The sequence below is a fragment of the Ips typographus genome, linkage group LG1, assembly GCF_016097725.1.
Source record: "Ips typographus isolate SLU linkage group LG1, UJ_Ityp_2.0, whole genome shotgun sequence".
NCBI lineage: Eukaryota > Metazoa > Arthropoda > Insecta > Coleoptera > Curculionidae > Ips > Ips typographus.
Genome location: NC_138422.1, coordinates 3,153,490 through 3,167,824, shown reverse-complemented (window position 1 = coordinate 3,167,824; position 14,335 = coordinate 3,153,490). Strand labels below are relative to the sequence as shown.

Genomic DNA, 14,335 nt, shown 5'->3' with positions numbered 1-14,335 from the left:
CAACTTATCTGAAAACTATAACGACTGACTACAAAGACAGTTTTTAAGCCTTTTAAGACAATTTTCACAGTTTCCAAGTCAATTGTCAACGCTAAAATCTTTCTAAATTTGTAAAAACTGGTCAAAAAACAATTTTTAAGCCTCTCAAGTCAATTTTCACCGTTTCAAAGTAAATTTACTGGGTTTCTGTCAATTTTCAAAACTAAAGTCTTTCAATTTGTCTGGAAACTATGAAAACTGGCTACAAAGACATTTTTTAAGCTTCTTAAGTAAATTTTCACTGTTTTTAAGACAATTTTTAAGTTAAGTTGGGTTGATTTAGGGTCTTTGAACGTAATAACTCAATTATCTCGTAAACGAAGCTTCAAATCAGAACTTTATAAGAGGTACTTATTATGTCAAATTGGACAAGTAAAGTAAAAAAAACTGAAATTTTTGAAAAATATCCAGTGACGTAAAGAATCAGGCAGAAAACTGAAATCCATCTTCCTGTATCTACGCTACTGGAGAATTTTGGCATACGTCATTCATAATAAGTAATAATTTCATAAGTGCTTGTTCCAAATTTGATCAAAATGACTACAACGGTCTGACAGTTGTGACAAAAAACCGATTTTTTAAATTGAAATTTGAAGGACTGTATTTTTCTTAGGAAGCATTTTTCAGGAAAATGACATAATGCATTACAACTTATTTTTTAATAGGCCAAGCAATGGTGAATTTTTGACATTTAAAACTGTACCACCCTGTACAATAAAAAGTATGATACGATTTTTGCATCTTACTTACAAACACTTTTTTGTTTTGCTGTGCTCTTATTAGCATTTTCTTTCTCATAAATTCTCAATATCTCATGGCATATTCTCCCCGCAGTTTTTTCATCTCTTGGCATGGCAAATAAACGACTCGTGTGTGGTAAAACAATTATTACCGCACCAGTGTGATAAAGTCGAATAATTACCATAACAGTCGTAAAGAAAATAAATAACTATTGTTTCGTTGCCCTCCTTCTTTCACTTTTGAAACTAATCTGATTTATCAAAATTTCCCATAGTCAACACATGTGTCTCTAACTTGTTCCATCCTAGAAATTTATTGGTTAAGCCACTTTATGCAAGAGTCATCTTCCTGTAGTCGAAGTAAACACTATCCTCCAGGGTGTCCAAATATTTCAACGTCGCAAAGGTTAAATGGGGAAGACAACCCCCCAAATTACTTCCCATTAGTTAACTCAAACATTGAAACCACACTGTATTTACTACTGTCAAAATGTATATTTAAATGATCCGCTGATTATACCTGAGGGGTGGCACGTCGATAAACTGCACCTTAATCTTATTATTGTTCCCGTCCTTCTCCTCCTTGACGATACGTTCTGCTTCGTGTTTCCTAGTTTCGAAATCTTCGAATTCCGAGTCCGAGAAACAACAGCAGCAGATGTTACTAATAAAATTTCCAATTTTTCTGCATAAAGTTATGGTAAAGCTCAAGTAAGTGTATAGTAAGGGATTAAGGGCGCAGTTGAGCAAGTGAAGGGCAATGGCGATGAATCGTGTGTTCCACATTACATTCCGATCGAAAATGTCAAACCTTTGGGATAGGAAGTACAACCAATAAGGCAGTCTGCATATCACAAAGGCCACCACCAAGGCTACGACAATTTTAAAACTGCGGATTTTCCGTTGCATTTGCACGTTTTGCTTTTTGTGATTCGGTCCTTTGGTTCCCACCGTTCCAGACTCGGTAGGCTTGGATGAGCAGGACGTTTCCGTTATTTCTGGATTTGAATTGTAATCTTCTCCTAAAGGTTTCCTGTGGCGCCAAATCAACAACGCAATTTTATAGTAGAACCAGAAAAACAAGGCCAAAATGGGCATGAAAAAGGCACTAGTCATGCACAGGTAGTACAGAAAAATGGTTGGTTTGGTTAAGGGCACCGCAGTACACAGAGCCGACTCCATCCCATTAACCAGAATGGGAATAAACATGTAGAAGGTCACCACAGGGCATGACAAACCTTTAAAAAAATTAGGATTATGGAAGCAAAATCAAAGGGATCGCCTTACCTGCGCAAACTAACCAGAGAACGGTAGTCCCTACAAGGCAAAAATACGGTTTGGGGTTCCATTTAGGGCGTAGGGCATGGATCACGTTGTGGTACCTATCCAGGGCTATGACGAGTAAAGCTAAGGAACTGGTTAGATTTCCTAGGACCTGACCGATTGGTATAAAATGACAGAGGAACTCTCCATAAATCTGAAATCAACATGTTAAGTAAAAAATTTCCATATTATAGGTACAATAAAAATTGTTCATAGTAAATTAAAGGTAAAAAGATTTTTTGCACTATTTTCCCACTTTAAGACTTTTTAGCCTGACTTAAACTGGGTCCTGAATTTAAAAAAGAAAAAATGGCACAACTTAAAAAACAATAACTTATTACAAATATTGAATCGGATAATATACAATCTGGAAGTAGGAGAACATTTTTTTTCTAATAAAATTGACATTTTGCAAAACAAAGAAGTCAAACAATTCTGTTGAAGTAATAAATCATATGATATCGGTTTGTCATTCAGTTTTATTTTATTTTAGTCGTTAAACATAGAGAACTGTTATAACAAAAAAATCAAACTTACCCAAATCATAAGCTTCACTTTGAGTAGAGGCAGGTTGTTCATAGCAAAAAGAATGACGGTCATCAGATCGGAGACAGCCAAAGATATGATGCATGTTTTTTGCAAATACTTATACTTACTGAAAAATCCAGTTATTTTCCTAACAAAAACAATGTTGTAACATTTTACCTGAATATAACAGTTCGTATAGCCAGTAAATTGCCTATAAGAGCCAACGTGCTAACAACCAAAATAATCCAGAAATACAATTCGCGATTGATATCGAATCCAACAAGCATTGATTCAGGCACCTCCACCCTATCCTAAACCATCACGTCCGTTTAGAACCACGCGAAACTGACGATTAGACCGTGCTACTTACCTTAGAACTGAGAGAACCCATCAACAATCATCAAGTCATCCGCGCTGAAGAACGATAGTAATTAGTGTTAATTAAAACGGAACAGGAGAAGGGTTTTGTTTGTAATGAGCAGATAACGAAGATTTCTGCGTTCTATGTTGAAACGACATTTATTATAATAAATTACGTATTGAAGTATTGAGTAAACAAATAAATTAGTTTGTTGTTTAGTTATGGATATCCTGGATGACGCTACTGGGATTCGTTTATTGCAATTTTAGGCTGGTTTTTCGGTGTTAATTGGATTTTGTTCGGCGCGTGATGATAATCGGAAAAATATAATATCTTTGGGGGTAAAAGAGTCGCAAAAGTAGAATATGGTAATTCTATTGGGCCGGAGTAGCGAAGCAGAAAGTAAACACATAAATCAGTAACTTCTCCCCCTAATACTTTCGTTTCCTTCAATACAAAACAGACAAAACATTCGATTTCTCTATATAGTCTGCCATTCTCTGGATTCACATTATCCTCCCATTTTTTTAAATATACTTCACGCTCGATTAAACCACCGCAAATAATGCGTTTCCAGAATCTGGAATCGCGCATTCCTCTCTGCAATAAGGTTATCATTTAGCCGTGCGCTTTGTGTGAATTATGTTATAGGACTTTACGAAAAATTCTCAAAGATTTACTGGCTAAGATTAGCGTCAAAGTTGAATTCTAATGATTTGCTGGTCTTGCAATCTGAACTGAAAAACATCAAGACAAAGAAAAGTGCACATTCAAGAACAAATGACTTTAGCCATCCTAAAGTGAATAATACAAGACAACAGGGTCCGTCTGGACCTGATATTAGCAGCAGCAAAAGGGCAGGAAGCACTGGGTGATGGATGGGGGCACGAAACGCCCATCTCTGCCCCCCTGTTAGGGCGACCGCAGGAACCGCTACTGTCTGTTGTAGATTAGAGGGACGGGGGAGACAGGATAACGACCTAATGCGTCTAACTTGGAAAAAAAACCGACTTTATGACTTAAAAATTCCGCACGATGGCTCCATAAACCTGCCGGAAAAACCCGCACATACCCACGATGGATATCAAATATTTATGGCTCTAATATATGTTTCACCCCCTTTGAAGAAGCTGTAGTTGAGCATTCAATTGTCGTCTACGGAATGTGGGATAACTGCCTTGAAAATGAAATTTTCAGTTTTTTTAATAGTCCAGAAATTTATTATGTAGACAGTAAATTGACCTTAAATTCGTGGGATGTACGGAATTTTTTTTTCACAAATTCACACACTTTCAGTCAGTATTTCTGAAATTTGCTATATAGACAGTAAATTAATCTAAAACCATACTTACTTTACTAAAACTGCCATACAGCTATCGAAAATGAAGAAAACCTCTTAAAATGAAATGAAACACAATTTCATGTTATTTTTAAAATCTGGAGGTACGGCCCTGAAAGTTTTGCTGTGTATACAGTAAATACAGGGACGTGCTGCATTTTTCGTAAACACATGTTACTTTACTCAACCTGAGATAAATACCAAGGAAAACCAGTTAAAGAGCACAAAAATTCAGCCAATAATTCTGAAAGAAGTCATATTGGATTTAATAGTTATTTATGCAACAAGTGCAAAAAGTACATCTTTTTTGCACGCAAGTTACTGTCATACCAGACCAAAGGGCGAGTTTAAGAACACGTAAGTGCAGGAAAGGACTTTTTGCATGGTAGCATACAAAAAAAAACTTTTTGCACTAAAAATCATCAAAAAAAAGTGTAATTTTTTGCACGATGGAGATATATCAAATTAAAAACAACCAAAAATGACTATAAGTACCTACCATAAGATATGCTACATAGTCGTAATCAGAAAAAAAAAGCTCAAGAAAAAAACTAATTTAAAAAATTTTGGTTTTGTTTGGATATCTCAGGAATTACCTACACCTACTCAAAATTTTTCAATATTCAAAACTTCAATTAAAATCTTGAAGTCACTTTCAATACCAGAGGTTATTAAATAGTAATGAAATATGCAGAATTTGTATAAGAAATACAACATTGTTCCCAAAACTCCCATAACAAAACTACCGTAAAGGGCGCGACGTGTATTAAAACGGGGGGGGGAAAAATGAATTTATGCAAAACCAACCCTTCCGTACCGGTTCGGCAAAATTAAAACCCCTAGAAATTTATGACCCATTAATACTTGCAAAGGGAGGATGGTGCTGACAAAGGAAAAGGTCGGAAAAACTAACAATGACAAGATAAAAGTTAAGTTTTGATGGCAAGAGTGTCTGAAGTAGTTCCGATTTGTCAGAAAATTTCTTTATTTTTTCTAATGAAACTATTGTGTCACTTGTGATGTGGCAACGTAGGAATCACAAAAAAAATTAGATGTGTATCTCTTGGCCCTTTGAGTTATAAATTTGTTTGCCTCTATGTTGGCCAGTTTCACCACCACAAACGAAAGAGCAAAACCAAGGGTTTGGTCAATTATTATGCAACTTTTGGCAATACCCGTCAGGTAATTTATTGTTGATATGACAGTACTAAACTAAAACTGTACAGCTGAAATGTATATTTGCTATTTTGGGCGCAATTAATGATTTTAATCAGGTAATAAATCCCGGCTCTGTAATTGGCCTGAAAGGATACAACCCTGATGTACGGGTGTTATATAATATAATTAGACAGGACCGGGTCTAGATTGTGACCAAATTAGCTTCCTTGATTATGATATTACCGTTTAACTGATGAATCCTTCTAACTCAAATCTGACTGATTTTTAAAAGATTCAATTAGGGAAATATGTATTTTTGCAGGGTGTTACAATAAAGTGTTTTATTGCTGTGACATTACCGACCCTGATTTAACACGGGGATTATATTATCAACCCCCGAACAGAACCGTGAATATTAATTTTGATACATGGTCCGAATCGGACAAAAACCGACCGAACGATTAAAAATAATAAATTTTATACGATAGAGCCGGTTTATTTGTGACAGACGACATTTGTAACGGTCCTCGAAAAATTATTGCCAGCCTGCAAGTGAATTTATTTTAAATTTTACGCTTCCGTTGCGTTTTTAAACCCGTCCGGACTTTTGGACTAATTGGTAAACATATAATTATTACATTTTCATCCTACTGTAAACAGATCCCTTTGCACAATTTGGGATGTTATCGTTATCAATTGCAAAACTGGCTAGGATAAGAGAAAAAGCAATATATCATTCGATCCAAAAAGGGTCGAAGACGATGAGGTCGGGGGGGAAATAAAACGTTCTAGTGCAGGCAGCTTTTATAAATATCCACGACAATACTAACTTTATATTATGATCCATTGCCTTTGCGCCGTCGGCATAACCCCATAAATCTTTCCAGACATTCGAAACTGTCTGGATTTGGCGAAATAACGGCTTTATTACTTCACCGGCACATTAGCGGCAGTTTTGCATGTGAAAGCTCAAACGACCCGTGTTTCCCCTCTTCACCCCCGTGAGCACTCCACACGAAAAAAAAACAACCACTTTCCTGGAGAAGTTTGTGTGCATAAAATTTTTATATTTCAGTCACGTTTCAGCGCTCTCTGGAAAGAAAGATGACTAAATATGGAGCAACCACAAATACAAGAGACGAAAAATTGCGTCTGGGTCTGGGATAGTTTTGTCACCCTTCTTCTACTAATTAGGACTGGCAGAAATAATTGTTTAATATATTAAGGGCATGCACATTAGGAGGACACCCGGTGGGAATCGGCCTTTTAGGGGAGATAAAGGACAAAAGACCGATTATTTTAGACCGCCCTCTTGACGACCGTTTGCCATCAACGTAACGTTATACGGTCCTAGCAAATTGAATTTTATGTGCTTGGGTATTTTATTTAGATTAAAGATAAATGTTATTGATGAATTTTCTTTCAAGATTGCTGAAAAAAGTTCTAGTTAATAATAATCCTAATAAAACCAACGTAGCTGTTGGTCCATTTACCTCCATTTGCACCGTCGCACTTCAAGCCCAGCTTAAGTTAAGCGTGGTCCAGGCTGTGACTTTATGCAACTGTTTTCTACACAGTCTGAACCACACTTAACTGACACATGTCACAACCAAATAGTCTTCCCCATCTATATTTCACTAGGTCTTTCTTTTTAAAATTGCCTACATTTAAGTGTTCGACATTTCATTCAATTTTACTCTAAAAGTGATAACAGGTTATTGCACTATTGAGTACTTCAAGCAAAGCTTAAGTTAAATGTAGTTCAGACTGTGACTATTTCCACACTCCACAACTCGGTTTAAAATACGACGGTGCAAATGAGGGAAAACATAATTTTCTTCTCTTCTCTCGAAAAGTCTTCATTCAGTCCCTACGTGTTCCTTGCAAGTCATGTAAATGAAAAAAAAATCAAAAACACCCGATATCCATAAAAAAATCCACATTATAGAAAATTAACAAAAAAAACGCTCTTCTAAAAAAAAAACAATTTTGTAGAAAATTATGTAATTATAAAATCAATAAGAGAAGCTGAATATTACTGAAAGAATAAATAAAAAATAAGCATAAAAAACGTCACAGATCAAAAACTACAAACAGAAAAAACCAACTTAGCTCTTTTTCCCCTCTTTTTCTCGCATCTTCATCAAGAGTTCAAACCTCCTATTGGTCCGGACATTGACCACTTGTGTCTTATTGCGTTGTGACAAACTCGAGCCAGCTTTAGACTTGGTGGCTATAGATTTTATTTCTTCCTTTTTTCTCAACAATTTGCTTTTCCCGGCAGCCGATCTTATCTCCGGTTTGTTCACCGTCGAGTTCTTTTTCTCCAATGAGTTACGTTTGTTAATCAAAAGCTGCTGGGGCTTGGACAACACCAATTTCGGACCTTTACTTATCTCCGGTTTGTCCACCGTCGAGTTCTTTTTCTCCAATGACTTACGTTTGTTAATCAAAAGCTGCTGGGGCTTGGACAACACCAATTTCGGACCTTTACTACCCAAATGTTTCTGTTTTTTCTGAATAATTTGTTTCTCCAACGAGGCCCTTTTAATGGCTCTCTCTTGTTCCGGTTTGGATAAGATCTTTTGAATGGCCGGGCTGAATATAAGTTTCCGTTTTGACTCTTTTTCGAATAAATCTTGGACTTTGCTTAAGTTCGATTTGCTGCCCGATATTAACAGTTGAGCCCTGGCGGTCTTACGCTCTTGATATTCTTTTAGGTCTTCCATTTTTTCGAATTGTCTTTCATGAATTTTTTTAAAATCGGGCAATTTTACCCTTGAGCTTGGTTTTGCTTTCAGATTTGTTTTGTCTTTGGTTTCAGGTGGGAAAGGTGTGCTGGAAGCTGTTGGACCAATAAATCCTTTGGGTTCTACAAAATATAAAAAATATTATTTGGTGTGTGACAATAAGACTAAGAAAAAGAGAGTGATAAAAGTATGATACATAGAGAATATTTTCTTTAGTGGTAACTTTTATAGCAATAAAACGGCTATAAAAAAACTTAAAGGTTTTTCCAAAGTTTGATCAAAGAAAAATTAAGAACAAATTAACATTATCCAGACATCTTTCTTAAACACTTTCAAGATGTCAAAAGCCAAAAAGCTTGAACACTATTTTCAGTGTTACTTGCATATTTAGGTACTTCTAGTTATGAAATAAAAGGTATAAGCACTACATAGACTTCCATACTCCCCCAGGTACTTTTTAAAGACACATTTTCTCAAAAAATGTGTTTTTGTATGTTTTTCGTTTATTCAACATTCTATGAGTATAACGACTTTAAAGTCAAAATGATTTCATATTTTGGTTCTATTTTGAAGAATAAACAACGTCAAATTAACAAAAGACATTCAAATAGGGGTATATCTAATATTTGATAAAATTCAAAAAAAAATATACCTAAAAGGAATACATTTTCTACAAGAATGTCAAATTATAGTCTGTTCCACAGAACTTGAAAATTTAAAATTTCCTTACTTACTTACAGGCTTCCGAGTTTTAAAATTATTTTTACAGTTTATTTTTAGTCAAAAATGTGACTGTCCAATAGTCTATACCACCAACTTGCAGGTTATAGTGAAGTGAGGATACAATTGTTTTTAGAAACTTGTTTTCAAGAAAAATCTTTGGCAAAAAATATTTAGTTTTGCTAATATGTGATTCGTTTAATTAGTGTTCGTTTGGACGCTCTATAGAGCAGGGCAATTGTGACGTAAGTTAACAAAACCATAATTTGATCAGCTGCCAAATTACGTCATCGTCACGTCACATTCGTTTTGCTCGCTTTACGTAAATGTAATTTCTACTAAAAAGGGACACATACAAAGGGTACTTACCAGCACGATTTGAAGCTAAAATACTGTTATCGCCGTTAAACACTGTTTTCAACAGCGGAGTTTTTCGTACAGCCAATGGCGGCAATTTCTTGTTTCTAGGAGTAAACTCAGGACTTGTCAGTTTTACGGACTTTTTTTGCTTGGTTTGTTTGTTTTCCTTTGTCGACTTCATAGCACTCTTGTGAGTTAAACGGGCTCCATCACCATCAAACATTGACCTCTCTGATTTAGTGCTGTCAAGAATAATCACTGAATCTTCTACAGTCTTTTCAACCATCGCTGGAAGTTTCGTTACAGTACTTCTTTTAGATGAAGGCGCTCTTTGCGTCATTGATTTCTCCGAATTGGTCGAGTCGAGAACCATCACTGAATATTCGGAACTTCTCTGAGTACTAGAACAGGATGGTCGAGCTTCCTCATTCATCATCGAAGTTTTCGTTATGGTACTTCTTTTAGATGAGGGCGCTTTTCGTACCATTGATTTTTCCAAATTGGTCGAATCAAGATCGATCACTGAACATTCGGAAATTTTTTGAATATTTGAACTGGATGGTCGTGCTTGCTGTTCCAAATTAGTGGTTGATTTTTTAGACTCGTTTCTCGCCACTGACACTCCTGGTGAACGAATAAAAAAAGAAACTGATTTGTCAGCTTTCTGCGTGTTGTTGAATATTGATGGGTGTCCATGATTGCCTTCAACTGCCACTTGAGGTACTTTAAGCAACGCTGAAGGTCGTGGGCTATCCATGTATGGCCTGGTTTCTTTTAAATCCTTGTTGGGAGGATTTCTCTCAAAAATCGGAGTTCTCTCCTTCAGGGACCATCGTTTTCTAATTGATTTTCGACCCGGCTGAGGTTTGGGTGTATGAACCGGCTCGGTAACGGTGAAAGTTTCTGTGCGGGTTAGTCGTGGAACGACCGACATTTTTTTGTACAAAGTATCGCTTAAGAGAACCGATTCCCCATCATCCAGCATAAAGTTACCTGAAAGAAGCCACGTTAAAAAAAACAATAGAACAATTTGTTTTTGTGTTTTAGGGGTAGATCGCCAAATTATTCGAAATATTATGAGGCACTTTGCCAGTACTACAAAGCATTACGAGTGATTTTGAGGTATTTTTAAGGCATTTCAGAGTATTTTGAGGCATTGACTGTATTTCAAAATGTTTTGCGATATTTTCATTGAAATTTTGAGCGAAATAAAGCCTAAATAAAGGAAATTTTGCGATATTTTAAGGAATACATTGTAGTAGACCAAGCAGTAGACAATATAGTCTATCAATATAACAAAATTGACCGCACATGTAATTATTATGGTAAATTCTTTGTTACATGATATTAAGTTGAAACAATATTCATTCTTATTGATTCAAGTTTAAACCACATTTTAACGGTCACGTGATTAATTTTGACAGATATCAACTGGTGCAAGGCTCAGAATTGCATTATCAACGTCACGTGACGTGTACTTTGCAATTTAAGTTTTTACAACTGTCCAAATTTTATTTATCAATTTTCCAAAATTTAAACTGCGTTTTGAAGGTCACGTGACTGTTTTTGACCATGTCAACTGGTCTTTACAGTGTTGCAAGCTCTAAAATTGCATAATCAAAGTCACGTGACGTGTACTTTGCAATTTAAGTTTTTACAATTGTCCAAATTTTATTTATCAATTTTCAAAAGGTTAAACTGCGTTTTGAAGATCACGTGACTGTTTTTGACAATGTTAACTGGTCTATACAGTGTTGCCAGCTCAAAAATTGAATTATCCAAGTCACGTGACGTAGTTCTTACAATTTTACCACTGTCTAAATTTAAAATACTATAAATTTAATTTTTCAATTGTTTGTTTTAAATAATAGCTGCTAACTTGGTTACTATGACAGTTAGAAGATTCGTTTAAACGTCAAAATATAACCCGTAATTTCAGACAACCGTACAAAAAATATTTTTGTTTGTTAGAATTTGAAAAAACAGTCACCTGACCTTAGAAAATCAATTTTAAGCTTTCGGTACAAAATCAAATCAAGTGTCAAAAATTTGGAAAAACCTTTACGTTGTCACCTAACCCAACCTAAAAACTGTCACGTGACTTTTAAAAAAATGAATTTTAAGCCTTTGGGTCTTAAAAATTTGGAAAAGCAATCAGGTAACTTGAGGAAGTCATTTTTTTTAATCATTAATCCTTATGACATTTGTACTCTTGTCAAAATGTCATGTAAAAATTGTAAAAGCAGACATACTACTTAATTAATCTGACCTAAAAACTGGCAAATGACCAAAAATTTTTTTTTACATTTTGGTGTTCAAAAAATTATCGGCTGTCTACCCCTCCTAAGGAAGTGTTGTTTAGGTCAATTTTTGGCCGTCCTGTGTCTCAAGAAATATCGATTCATCCGAAAAGCAATAGCTTCAATCTGTCATTCTAAGTCAGGTGTAGGTTCCATATTATGTTACATAGTTTTAAGTCAACTCCCTTGACTGCTAGAACCATACAGGGTGTCTAGAGATGGTTAAAGTGAGAGAACAACTTGTGCAAACAATTTCAAGTTTCATTCACTGTCTCTGGACACCCTGTAAGTTGTTATCAAGCATGGGGCTTGTTCTGAAAAGTTCTCAGATTATGTAACAGATAATATTGTTAAACATACGCCAATTGAATGCCCAAACCTGCTGATATGCAGGTGCAGGTGATATGCTTCAAACCTGAGGCACATTTTCAATCAGTATTTATATACCCGAAATATGTCCAGCATTCCTCTTTAATTAAAGGTTAGATATACTTGTAGAACAGGCTTGGTGTTCTTCCTTTCATTCATTTGAATACACCTCCACTGTGAGAACATAGACTACTACTTTATTACTTAAAATGGTTATAGTTATTTTTAAATATTAATATTTAATTTAATAAAGATTTTAAAATGTTCATCACTGATGCATTTGAGCCACTTAAAGTGTTAAGCCTTTCTGTCGAAATAACGATTTTCTTAAAGATTCCAGTAAATATGTTTATGGTCTTCTCAAAATAGAAAATGCTTTTCATCTCTTGTATTACCATATTAAAATACAACAAGGATTTTATAATAATTTTATTGTCTAATAATGTGCTAACAAGAAATGTCAATTTTTAGTCTTTCTGGCTTTTGCACAAACTGTAGAAAACTGAATGCCAAACTGAATGTACTATAGGTATAACTAGAAATGTTCACAAGTAACCAAACAAAGATAGATATCTGGACATAAAGTAATTAATGGATATTTTCTAACTTTTATAAATCACTACATTCCTTGTTTTTGATCTTTTTCCTTTTAACCTAGTTACCCAGCACTGAACAAACCATTTTTTTAGGGTCTTCTAGTGCTCTTAAAAGTTTATTGGTATATTTATATGGGAATGGACTTCAATTTTTATTTCCTAGTTTTTCTCAAATAAGTATTCTGAATATTAAGTTAGTGTTGATCAGTGTCTATACTACAACAGACACCTTACACTCTTACACCCACATATGCTTAATGTTTCACTGCTCAAAGTTTTTGTTCTTAAAATATCAAATAAACCACCAATCAATAGGAAACCAAACAAAGATAAAATTGAATCTGTGTAAACAATGTTTTAGTAACACTCTTACCCAATTCTTGTGTTGGAGTATTGCTGACTAAATCAAAGACATCCTTGTTCTGTACATTAAAACAATTAGAATGTGTGTCATTATTCTGCACTTGAGGACTTGGAGTATAGGTTAAATTATTAGCACCTCCTGTAGATTTATTTGAAGGCTTACTTGCACTCTCCACTAAAACAATGTTTTGTGAGATAGCCTAATATTTAAATTAATAGAAAACCTACCTTCAGATTGGACAGGTGTATTCTTTAGTGGACTGTTTTGATCACTTTTCTTTTTTGGAGTATTTTTTTTTCTAAGAGTCACAAAACTGGAATCATTTAATTCCCCAGTTTCTGAAAATGTACTTATGGTACTATCTTGCACTGCCTTCTGCTTCTCTAACAATCTCCTACTTCTGGTGCTTCTTGTGGCCAAACCACTGGCACTGAAATTATTCTCTTTCCCTTCTGATGTGTTAACACTAAGACCCACATCAACACTAGCAGACAGGAAGCTGAGTTGCTTGCTTGGTTTCTTGGGTTTTGTTTTTTTCACTTTACTGTTGGATTTGGTCTTTCGCAGTGCTTTAAACTCAACACTATCTGCATTTAGAGGTTCAGTCTTTCGAGTCCTGGTTTTCATTTGACTGGTGGTAGCTAAATCAAAGGCTTGTTTTGCAGGTGATGGTTCAACACTGCGACTATCTGGAGTTAAAGAATGTACCGTTTCTACCTCAAACACAAAATTACTGTTGTCGGACAGTTTTTTACGAGGTTTCTTATTATTTTTACTGGGCGCTCGTCTAGACATGTTCTACTACAGTTTCTTAAAACTACAAAAAACAAACTCAGCAAAGTAGGAAGTTTACTATTATACAAAACTTACCAGATTCTTTGTAAAGGTACAGTTTAAAGGTCCATAGAAGACGATAAATTTTTTAAAACACATTTGTTGACGGTTGACGGTTTAAATTGTGCCCATAGATTGTGCCCGGCTGGCATCAAACTTCACATTAGTCGGTTGTCGCAATATGAGTGTGTTAGGCTATTTGTCTTTCTTTATTGATTGCTATCAGTAAAAAAGAGACACAACCATTCAAAGAAAGGTTATAATCAAATAATACGATTAACGGAAAAGAGAGTGACATTAGTAACAGTTTGATATATGACGGACGACAGCTTCTTCGTTAGTGCTGAGCTGACTGCTGAGAACACTGAGAAGAACAGTGAGAAATTTAGTTTACCCAGGTTTACCTACGACCTCAATGTAAATAGCTAATTACGCCTAGTTTTCCGTTAAGTAATGTACCTCTTTACGCACAGTTTTAAGATCGGCTACAAACTATCGCTCTAATGCTGGGAAAAATTGATTTTGTTTACATTTCTTCCTTTATCAGAGTATAT

General features: G+C 35.2%; 2 protein-coding genes across 3 annotated transcripts; both read right to left on the bottom strand.

Annotated features, from left to right (window-relative positions):
* Positions 1-1,254: 1,254 nt before the first annotated feature.
* LOC145736784 (C-X-C chemokine receptor type 2-like) lies at positions 1,255-7,343 on the bottom strand. The gene is made up of 5 exons (XM_081991205.1): positions 3,001-7,343; positions 2,808-2,941; positions 2,640-2,757; positions 2,067-2,256; positions 1,255-2,017 (listed from the first exon to the last, which is right to left on the bottom strand). The coding sequence occupies exons 1-5, from the start codon at positions 3,019-3,021 to the stop codon at positions 1,278-1,280; spliced, it is 1,203 nt and encodes a 400-aa protein (XP_081847331.1). The 5' UTR covers positions 3,022-7,343; the 3' UTR covers positions 1,255-1,277.
* A 132-nt stretch (positions 7,344-7,475) lies between these two features.
* On the bottom strand, positions 7,476-13,998 carry LOC145736773 (uncharacterized). 2 transcript variants are annotated; one of them, XM_081991184.1, is made up of 5 exons: positions 13,818-13,998; positions 13,175-13,764; positions 12,957-13,121; positions 9,328-10,311; positions 7,476-8,360 (listed from the first exon to the last, which is right to left on the bottom strand). In XM_081991184.1, the coding sequence occupies exons 2-5, from the start codon at positions 13,740-13,742 to the stop codon at positions 7,597-7,599; spliced, it is 2,481 nt and encodes an 826-aa protein (XP_081847310.1). In that variant the 5' UTR covers positions 13,743-13,764; positions 13,818-13,998; the 3' UTR covers positions 7,476-7,596. The 2 variants fall into 2 exon arrangements, with proteins under 2 accessions (XP_081847310.1, XP_081847319.1); XM_081991193.1 differs by having other exon boundaries at positions 13,175-13,757; positions 13,818-13,973.
* Between the last annotated feature and the right edge of the window lie 337 nt (positions 13,999-14,335).